The sequence below is a fragment of the Montipora foliosa genome, chromosome 12 (genome assembly GCF_036669935.1).
Source record: "Montipora foliosa isolate CH-2021 chromosome 12, ASM3666993v2, whole genome shotgun sequence".
In the NCBI taxonomy this organism is placed as follows: domain Eukaryota; kingdom Metazoa; phylum Cnidaria; class Anthozoa; order Scleractinia; family Acroporidae; genus Montipora; species Montipora foliosa.
This window is the reverse complement of record NC_090880.1, coordinates 23842649-23853746: the sequence shown is the minus strand read 5'-3', so window position 1 is coordinate 23853746 and position 11098 is coordinate 23842649. Positions and strand designations below refer to the sequence as shown.

Sequence of the window (11098 nt, the reverse complement as noted above, 5' to 3'; positions counted from 1 at the left end):
CATCTCCTGACTACACTTTCTCCATTTTTACAGTAGAAACACGTTAAAATGAATGTGAAAAATATTTACATATCATCCACTTTCCCCACTGCCTCACTATCAAACTGAATTTTAAGACATCGAAAAAGGCCTATTGAAGGGATCTGTTCCGGCATGTTGTTTCGAAATCATGAGTTATCACTTATCTTATCCATTAGTTTTCAAGTTTCATACCAGTGACCTTTACAGCTGTGAAAATTATTGTTTGTACGTTTTTATTGCAAGACTGAGGAATAAGTTGTGACGTGAGGAAATTCTTTTAACTTAGGTCTCAAGGCTTCCGTAAGTGTAATGCTTTTACAAACCTAAATACCCAGTAGAAAAGTAAATTTACCCTCCCCAGAAAAATAAGATAAAAGTTCCTACACAATGGTTCCCCCTCGAGAAAATGAGCCAAGCTATCTACATCCTCTTAGAAAAGAACTGTTTTGTGCAATACTCGCCAAAAGAAGAAGATTCACGGACTGGCTCACCCACCCTCTATGAAATGATTTTAGCAGCCCCATCCACAGAAAGGATGTTGTGGACATGATTGCAGTCCCGTGAACCTCGTTTCCGTGTACCTTGCGTGGATTCCTGCATGGAACGCGTAGTTCAATTTCGCTTAATTCCCTCTACCACATTTTCCCATCTAATAACAAGGAAGGGCGACTCGCGGGCTAAGAATTCGCCACTCAACCGACGGGAATACAGTTTTTCCGTTACGTTGACCTCTCGACTCTGAAAGTTCTTCCTTGGTTGCTTCGCAACCTCTAAATTTGTTTGCTCACGGAAGTGTTTCAGCATTCGAGAAAGGGATCTGTTGATGAATGATCATCATGGAAAGATGCGGCCGAAAATTTCTTCTATTTTCCTGTGTTTTTGCCTCTTTTACTTTACGCACCGCTGTGTGCACACTGGAATACTCGAATCGATGGACCGTGCAAATTGATGGTGATAAACAGGAAGCAGATAAGCTAGCTAAAAAATATGGCTTTCTGAACCTTGGAAAGGTAAGTAACCATAAGCTTTGGGTCAGTCACGAGCACTTTTCGATATATTGTGTCGTTTTCTGTCGCCTTCCTTTTCTTTTGAAAAGAGTAAGCAGATGATTGTGGAAAAGGAAAAGGAAATTAAAAGGAATGAAAAATAAAGGTCGTCCATTTTTAATTAGGGAGCTTACGAAACGAGGACGACGACGGCTACGAGGACTTCATTTAAAAATACAAGTTCGCATCATTCATATCACTACGAAGCTATTTCATGTCGTTTCGCGTTAAAAATGTGTAGTAACTGTCGAGGAATTAAACTGGCATGAGTGGGTTGGAAGCGTAGAGAGAGAACTGAAAATTCATCGTCATGTGCTACCGTCCTCCAAAGAACCTTGAATTTTGTCATTTCACGTCGTCATTTACGAGATGACGACAAAGAAATGTACCAAAATGTAAAACGCACTTGCAGAGCGTGCAGAGTCATTGTTTTTTCTCACTAAACCTATTGTTTTGTAGCGTCTTCGTTGCCGTCGGCGTCGTCGTTTCGTAAGCTCCCTATTTACAAGTGTGTAACGACGCAGCCGTGATTTGAAACCGAACGAAAATGTGGCTCATGTTGTTCAAACATCTTCGCATGCGTGGGCTCAATTACAAATGCACATGTATTTTACCCACCAGCCGTTGTTCCTTTAAGGTGCATAACGTTAACGGTACATCTACAGGTTCTTGAGCTTCCTTGAGTAGAATCAACGCTCATTGAGTTTGCCATAGGTGGTTTGCAACCAATCTCTAGAGACATAAAGACCAATAATGCAACGTACAATTGCTGGTGGACAAACAAAGGTAAATAAGCCTGAGACATCTTTTGTCTTCAATTTCGTCCACCAACATGGCGGCGATGACGTCACATGAAAACCACCTTCTCTGTACTTTTCAGAACTTATCTAAAAGCTGTCACTGATTTGCAGGTCGTAGACTTGATCTTAGTGATGAGTTTTTTGTTTATTTACCGCAGCTTTACGGTGTCTGTTCATCCAAATCTGAGGGCATTTAACTTATTTATGGGTATGAGTGATGTTAAGAACGTTGTCAAAATTGCTCCATAGCAACTTCCACATTGGCGGGGGACATTGTGTTGTGTTCTTGGGCATGACACTTTACTGTCACGGTGCCTCTCTCCACCCAGGTGTATAAATGGGTGCCACCGAATCTAATGCTGGGGGTAACCCTGCGATGGACTAGCATCCTATCGGGGAAGGGGGGGGGAGGGTAGAAATCCCCTAGTCGCTTCATGTTACAGAAACCGGAGTTCAGCGCCCAGCTTGATGGGCCTTCTAGGCTCGTAGCAGACTTTACCTTTACATTGACCAATCAGGAACGCGATATTCTGTTGAGTGTATAAGGGAATGGGAAACCGTGGTGGCAGTTCATTTAACTTCTTGTCACAATTCCTATTTTTTATTAGTGGACAACAGGCCGTGCAGTGTACTGGCAGAAGTCACTTATTTCCACTTCCTAATTCTTATTTGCTTCACTATGGCAGACTGCAGACTGTGATAGCTCTTGCAGTTCAATCCTTAATTTCATTCCTATTCGTAAACTAGTAGACCACAAGTGCATTAGCTACAAACAGCGACAAAATTGTTGACACATTCAGACCATTTCTACCCCCTATGCCACATTTCTTCTATCTTTTAGCCTTCTTAGGTGGTCCAATTCGCCCCCTTTCCCCCCAAACAATGTTGCAGTGTGATTCCTAGGATTATTTAGGTACAAATAGGCAACATTGAATGGGGGAGGGGGGGTCTTATCAAAAATTTAGGGAATGATTCAGATTATAGTGTTATTTTACACTTAAAGGAAACTGTTTGTCAACTAATTTTGTTGCTGATTGTAGGTACTGTTTCAGTTATATGTATTGACAGTAGGGTGATGATGTTTAAGTAGCTGGGTTATCTGATCACCGCATTCTTTTAGTATAAATTGTTTAGTTTTGGTTGTAAGATACATTGTGCAGCAACATAAACTACTAAATAAGTACAGTAGATGCCATTTACATGTAGCTATCATCATGCAGTGTAAATACCTCTTACTAACCAAATTCAAGGTCAGTACTGCAAGTCATAGACCAAGTTTTTTCCATTGATTTGTAGCCCAAGCACATTTAGTGCCCACAAAACCAATGTCAAAATACTGTCCTAATTATTATTTACCACTCCATCCACCTTTATTAAAATGTGGCACTTAATGTGTGCCTTCCAAGTTATTGGTACAGGTAACATGTAATACATCAGGGGCACCCAACGAGAATATAGTTCAAAACCACTTAAACATAGCATTGTTAAACGTATTTTAGTATTTAAACGGTAGATATAGGCATAATTTTATCCCCTAAAAAGTTTCCATCTGTTCGGATTTCCTAGCTGGAAGTCTAGTGATCCGAAAATTATAGGGATCAAAACTTACCTTTTCGAAAAGTTTAGCCAGAAAAAAGGCTCCCGAAAATTCTAGGTGACCTTTTTAGGGTAAAAATCCTTTTAAAATGGGCAATTATACCATTTTTCAGATGTTCGAAAATCCTAGGAGAGGCAGGCAAGCAAGAAATTTTACAACAAATTTTCCGAAAATTCTAGATCTCAAATCGTCTTCCGAACAGATATTTCCCGAAAATTGACGTTGGATGCCCTTGATACATGATATTACCATTTTGTTTCTGTTTGTTTGGAATAGGTTGTTGACAACTACTACAGCTTCCAGCAGGAGAAGGTGGACAGTGTGCATATACACCAGGGACTTTTGTCTGATCCAAAAGTTGGTTTAAATGCCTTTTATTTTATGACTTGCGCTTTCTTTTGTTATTCAACATTTTTTATTTTATGTACATGTAGTAACTACAGTCCACTAATAAACTTTTAACTGACTCAGGACCTCTTCATATGAGCCCGGTTGACTGGGCTGGCCCTGTGTCTGAAATTTCATCTCACCTCTAAATCCTTTGTAAAAATTCCGATGTGTTCATATGAAAGCGTGGGCTGGCTTGGTTGCCGAGATCTTGGTTTTTCCAACTGGGATCTTGGTAAGTGTGCAGGAAATTTTGCCATTTGTGAACACTTCAGCCTGGTTACCGGGAGGAAAATAATACGAGGCAATTTTGTGGTAGAATGGTCATTACTGAGTTTTTACTTCTCTTTTCTTCTATAATGAAGCTTGGAATAGTTTCATTTAATAGTTAAAAGAAATTTGAGGTTGCTCAGGGTTTTCAATAAGAGCCCGGCAGCTGGTGAAATTCACCGTTTATTGCATGTGAACTCGCCGCCTACTTTTCCTTGGAAATTGCCCCAAATTTTGAGCGTAACATGAGACATATTCAAACAGAACATGTGCCTTGGATTGGGAAGTTTTGTTTATGAAAAGCAAAAAAGACACCTGAATTCTGAGTATTTTTGGCAGCGATTTCTGTTTCCCTGCCCATGTCAAAGGCGAGGATCGAGCACACATGTTTTTGACGCAGCAGTCCAGCAGTCCAGTGCTTGGTGTTAGCTGCCTGATCTGCTAACTACATTTGAAGTGTGACAGGATGACATCTGCAAAGGGTCATGACAGATGAAATACAGAATGCTGTACAGAATGCAAACCTCTTTTTAGAACCATGTACTCTCTCTGAATAAGAAAGCCAAAATTTAATGATGTTAGTGTTGTGTTCAAATACACTCATTTATGCTCCAGAATGCAGGAAATGCATTCTGAGAGACCCAAATTTCAAAATTTTCCCAGGAGAAGATGCCCCCAAATCCCCCCCCCCCCCATAAGCTCATGCCTTCGGCCTTCTGGAAGTGCACCTTAGGTGCGCGTTGTCCGTTTTTCGCCTACTCTTCAGGTTTTGCCGTCTACTAAAATTCTTATTGAAAGCCCTGGTTGCTTAAACAAAGATGATGGAGAAATTCTCGCCAGGCTTGTTTGTTAGATTTCACTCCTGAATGGTCGCGTCTCCACTTTTTTTCTCGAAAAGCGGGCTGAAAGTTGCCATATGAACAGAAACCAATTTCATCTCATTAACCGAGCCAGCCCGGTCAACCAGGATCATGCGTATAACCCATCAGGAGAGGGCTTAATGGGGTAGCAGATTACATGTTGTTTTGTCACTTTTGTACAGTGACGCATTCTTGAGTTAGCTTGCATGATTTTACTCAGGTGTCATTTTTTTGTTACCAAGAGATCACATATGGAGGAGCAGGGATGGTGCAGTGGTGAGAGCACTCTGCCTTCCATCAAGCTGCACTGGGTTCGGTTCTTGTAACTTTGCATGAAATCTGGGTTGAGGTTGTTGGTTGTCTTACATCTGCTGTGAGAGGTTTTTCGCTCTGACGAAGGGCTGAAGCTCGAAACATCAGCTTTTAGAATCTCTGTACGGTGGCCAATTTACATTGTCAATTCCACTGATAAAACCAGATTTTTGTATACTACTTCACTACCGACGCAGCACCACAGTTTCTTTAGAAACTAACCCCTTCATTCATTTTTTCTAAGGGTACTTCACTCTGTTTTCCTGTCTCCTCAAAAACCAACCTATGATTTGATATGATGCGGATTCAGTTTTGTTTGATTTCTGTAGTGTTACATGTATTTTAAGTGCCCCAGCAGTAAATACAGTTGACACTTAAATAAAGTTTATGTGACAGAAAATGGCATAAGCTTCCTGTTGAACACAAAGATGCAATATAAAAGGGGTCGCTTCATGCTCTGCTTTTGTTTGAATTCATTTAAGCACAACTGATTAAATATCCAAGATGGTCATCAACAAACAGCAACACAAAGACGCCGAACTAGCCGTAAGAGATATTTCTTGCGCGAGAAAAAGGGACTGGGGATTAAAAAAAAAAAAAAAACGACAGATACATTTTATGAAATATTATGGACACATTGCCATAGAGCGGTTTTCAATTGAGTGTCAAAAGAAATTAGCTAATTACTTTGGTTTTGCATTACTTCACTCAGTGATTGGTTCAAAGTTCTCGCGCCATTTTTTCAACCAATCAGAAGTCAAACCAAAACCAATCGGCTTGTGTATGCACATTTTCTCCTGCGTGTAATTGCTTCGAGTTTTGATTGGTTTACTGGATTGTCTCTGTTCTTTGTGATTGGCCAAAGTACTTATTTTGGTTTTGGTTTTACGACACTCGATTGAAACTCGCTCTAAGTGGCTTCTTATTGCACTAATTATCACAGAGCTTGGGTGCGTCCAAGGTTGATTGATAAATCATTTGCATGTGCATGAGGCACCATGCCTTTAAAAGTGCGTCTTTGTGTTTAAACCCACTTGGCTTATGGGTGAAATACACTGTATATGTAACAATACTAGTAGTAACAATAAATTTTACATTTGTAACAATTTCAGGTTAAAATGGTGGAACGACAAGAACTTAAGTCTTACAGTCTGCGGTCATCTCTGTCAGAAGGCTTTTATGTGAATGATGCAAGATGGGAAGATATGTGGTATATTGTAAGTCACATCAAAATTATTTGTTAATAAATTATTTCATATTGCTGATGCAGCTTAACCCATTTGTCATTGAAGTGGCCCACATTTAAAGTATAATCTATAAGTCTCACTTTCGGGATTGCAAAGGTTAAAGGGGACATAGTTTGCGAGTGGACCTAGGTCTTGTTAGTATTAATCCATTCACTCCTAAAGCGTCCCATTGACCAGTAAAATCGTCTGGCATCAGACAGGGTAGGATTGCAAGGGTTAAACATTTTCACATTTTTAATTGAATGTGTTTCAAAGACTTGCCAGAAATTCAATATGGAGACCATGCAGCTCGAGTTCATCCTTGAAAAATAATATTAATTTGTACACATTTGTATCTTCTCTTGTGTTTCCTGAAACTTTATGCAAATGATGGGATTACAGTGCTACATGTAAATGAGTTAAAGTTGGATCAATCAAGTTTTAACAACAATTTTAGGAGACTGTCTTATTAGAAGGATGGACTTTTAATAATAATAGCAACTTTATTCATTTAATTCAATGAAAGGGAGAGGCTATCCCCATGGAGGGCATCCACTCACAGCCAGATGTAATTGACTGAGAGTCGATTTTGATGAGGGAGGAAAACCGGAGTACCAGGAGAAAAACCCTCCGAATCAGATTGAGATTGACTGAAACTCACCCGAAGCCAGGGATGAACCTGGGTCACAGAGGTGGGAGGCGTGGTTGATGACCGCTAAACCACCCTGACTCTTAACTTCATCCCTTCTGTAGAGTGAGGAAAGGGTTACTCTTCATAAGGCCAGTGGGGGAGGGGGCTGGGGGGAAAGAGCAGTTCAGGAGTGATCAATTTTAGGGCAAAATACTTACAGACGTTATTCTACATCCACTGAAAGGTGATATCTCCTTTAAAGTAAACTTTGTAATTGGGGCATAATTTACACTTGCTTTCTTTGTTTGCAGAATGGAAAGAATGGACAGCCAACATACAATGTGATTGACATCTGGAAGAGGAATATCACTGGTGAAGGAGTGGTTGTGGCTGTTGTAGATCAGGGACTTGACCCTGAGCACCCTGAACTTCGTGACAACTATGTAAGCAAGATGTCTTCCATTGATCAAGAAAACTGATTGAACCTACGGTACAATTAGGTCATCATGGGATTGTTTTGTGACTTTTTTTCTTAGTTTGAAGTTAGGCTAACTTTTTGACTTCCGTGCAGGGATATGCATTACTTGGATTTCCCACTTTTAAGTAATGTAAAAGAGTCAGCCCCCTACATGATTCATTTTTTATGTACTCTCATCATCTACCTTGGGAACCTTTTGAATTAATTTTCCTTTGCATTAAAAAATGTTCTCAGGTGATACCCAGCCCCCATTGAGCCATTGTAGCTTGACATGCAACTATCTTTTTGATGCAAAAAATTGCAATATTCCGAATTTCCTCAATGTTATGTATGCCCATTAAAGGCCATTTTCTCAGAGAAGGTAATTAAGGCTTAGAATGTGCGTAAACACATACAGTGTAATAATACATATATTTATTATATCTCTGAGATAGTACGTGCGCTGTAATTGGCTAAATTAGCGGGCCGTATTCTACAGTACGGCCCGCTAAATTTAAAATTTTGATAAAAAATCATCTAGCGAGTTTTTCATGTCATTTCTGTTGCACAAACTTGTACTGAAAACTGTTTGAATCTTGCAAGCAACTATTTCAAACTTAACAGCCAAGAAGATTTGGTTTTTGGAATTTTGGCACGGCAATCTTTGTGGCAGTTGAACCTTCCGCTTGACTTTGACTAGTTTCCTTGCCCACGTGCCGGATTAACCTCAGAGATATAATAAATATCTTACTAACCGAGTTTTCTCGGTCCGTACTGTAAGTTACGGATCCTCGTTTTTTCCCGTTGATTTATGGCCCACGCGCTTCGCGCATGGGCCATAAATCAAGGGGAAAAAACTTGGTCCGTAACTTACAGTACGGACCGAGAAAACTCGGTTAGTAAGAGGTATGTATATTGAGCTGATATTTTTTAGGTGAATTGTAATAATTTTATAATCCCTAAGACTTGATGAATTTTTACAAAAAGTACAGTGTACTACTAGGTGGCTTGATCAGGACTTACATGTAAATCCCTTGCAAAAATTTATTCTAAGTTAATATTCCTATAATGTTCTGTGTATTCTGTGTTTGGGAGGCACGGTGGCCTCATGGTTAGTGCGCTTGACTCCGGATCGAGTGGTTCGGGTTCAGGTCCTGGCCGGGGACATTGTGTTGTGTGCAAGACACTTTTACCCTCACGGTGCCTCTCTCCACCCAGGTGTATAAATGGGTACCGGCAAAGTTAATGCTGGGGGTAACCCTGTGATGGACTAGCATCCTATCCAAGGGGGAGTAGAAATACTCCTAGTCGCTTCATGCTACAGAAACCGGAGATAAGCTCCGGCCTGATGGGACTTTTAGGCTCATAGCAGACTTTTCCTACCTACCTACCTTTCCTATTCTGTGTTTATTTTCAGGATAGTCAGGCAAGCTTTGATTTAATTGACAATGACAAAATTCCTTTACCCCAGAACAAGTCTTACAAACATTTAGGGTAATATCATTATTCTTCAAGTTATAAAATAATATTATTCTCTTAAAAGGACATCTGGACCTTTCAGGCAAATGAAAAGTTTTCCAATGTTCCACCCTTTTTATCCAGTGCAAAAACATTCCAAACCAATCACTTACTATAATTGTTAATTAAATAATAAATTATACATAGTGCAGAAAAGAGGTAATTCAGTGCAAAAAGAAGTAATAAACCAAGCATTCTGATTGGTCAGTGAGCAAACAAAGTCAGAGATAGCTAATCACTGCGAGCCCTGGTCTGCTTAGCCATCTCAATTTTTTTCAGGTATACCGTAATTATTCGCCTATTAGCCATTGCAAGCTATTTCTTCAAAAATTTGGACTTAAATCTGTCAAAATAATTTTGAAAAAGGAGGTTTGGCTTATAATCAAGAGTTCAGTTGACTTTTTTCCTCAAAGGTATCAAGAACAACAGGAACCTTCACGCGAATTCTGTGATGGGCCTGTAGCCATATCAGAATTAAAAAGACCTTAAAAAAAACCAAGTGGTGTCGTTTCCAATTATGGTGCCAGCCAAGGAAAGCCTTCAGTCTAGAAGCTGTTGCCAGTTCTTTTGCTTTTCGACAGCATCAATCTACTTAAGAAAAACCTTTAATTTAAAATAAATGAAAAGCCATGTAAAAATATATTTACTCAAGATATTATTTTATGTTGCAATTGATTTGGAAGTGTCATAAAGTGATGATACAAGATCTGACCAATAGGAAGCATCTGTTCCCATGCATCGAAAACAAAAAGCATGTGCTCTTTTTGTGTGAATTACCTCATTTTAAAAACAATTGTTAAAGTTAAAGTGTCAAACTTTTGAACTTGAAAGCCATTATTAGTATTTGCTAATTTTACAATAACAAAAACACTTTATTGTTCTTCTAAAAGGTGTAATTTTATTGACTTACCAGTTGGTTACATGTTTGATTCAACATGCTTCCTGAGAGGAAGACTTTCTGAATTAGTCACTGGGGTAAACTTCTTTGACAAACTTTGAAGTGCAGGTTATTTCTGTGTAGATAAAAAATGAACTAGGTTTTTTTCACTTACAAACTTTTCACGCCTTTTGGTCCACCACATGTCAACACGCAAACCGCAGATAACAACAGCCAATGGGAACACAAGAGATGTCCTGCAGAGTCCCTTGGGACAAATAACAAAAATGTTATTATTTTTTTTCATTTGTTTTACGGCCACACTTCTTTTTGGTTTTACTCATGGACTCTTTTCTTGTTTATTTTATAGTCTGGCATTAGACAGAGTAAAATCTATTAAGTGTCACTCTTAAGCATGCCCCCAGTTGATGATTGTAATATTTGTCTGGTGGAATATACAGGGTAAAATCAGTTAAAGTCAGTCGCTCCCATGCAGGAGTCAGTGGGTTAATAATGTTGAATTAATTTTTCAGACATGGGGATAACTGTGCGGGCATCATTGCTGCTGTGCTCAATAATTCATTTTGTGGGGTGGGGTTGGCATTCAAAGCAAGCATTGGAGGTAAGTACTTGAAAGTAGTTATAATAATTGTAATATTTTGCTACATTACGTATCTGAAGAGCTTCCATTGTACATGTACAAGTCTATGGCGGCGACTGGCTCAGTGGAATTACAAGGGCTGTGGACTTGAAATCTGATTGTTAACTCTTTCGGTGCTAAAACAGGCAATCCAAACTCTCATTTCTAATACTCAGTTATACGTAACACGGACAATGTATAGACTTAGCATGGAAAATTTGAAATGCCAAGAAATGGCTTGGCTATTCTTTCAAACTCAGTCATGTCCAATATACACAAACGGATACGATTCGTCAATTCCGATAGTCCATTGGTACCAATGGTAGGATTGGTACCAATAGAAAAGAATGTCATTCCAATGGTTCTGTTGGTGAATATGCATTTCATTAAGGGGACTTTGATTATTTTCCCAATTATGATGGTCCATTGATACCAATAGAAAATGATGTCATTCCA

The 11098-nt window shown here is 39.3% G+C and overlaps 1 protein-coding gene across 6 annotated transcripts in view; it reads left to right on the top strand.

The window, feature by feature from the left end:
* Nucleotides 1–627: 627 nt before the first annotated feature.
* The window catches only part of LOC137978656 (proprotein convertase subtilisin/kexin type 4-like), a 53298-nt gene continuing 42827 nt past the window's right edge, over nt 628–11098 (top strand). For all 6 annotated transcript variants that reach the window (XR_011118208.1, XM_068825669.1, XM_068825668.1 and 3 more), the window contains exons 1-6: nt 628–1031; nt 3741–3821; nt 6406–6510; nt 7462–7593; nt 9025–9101; nt 10536–10624. Coding sequence is in view for 5 of the 6 variants with exons in the window: in XM_068825669.1 (XP_068681770.1) it covers nt 849–1031; nt 3741–3821; nt 6406–6510; nt 7462–7593; nt 9025–9101; nt 10536–10624 (667 nt within the window). In the remaining variant the exon portion in view is untranslated. The remainder of the gene's footprint in view (nt 1032–3740; nt 3822–6405; nt 6511–7461; nt 7594–9024; nt 9102–10535; nt 10625–11098) is intronic.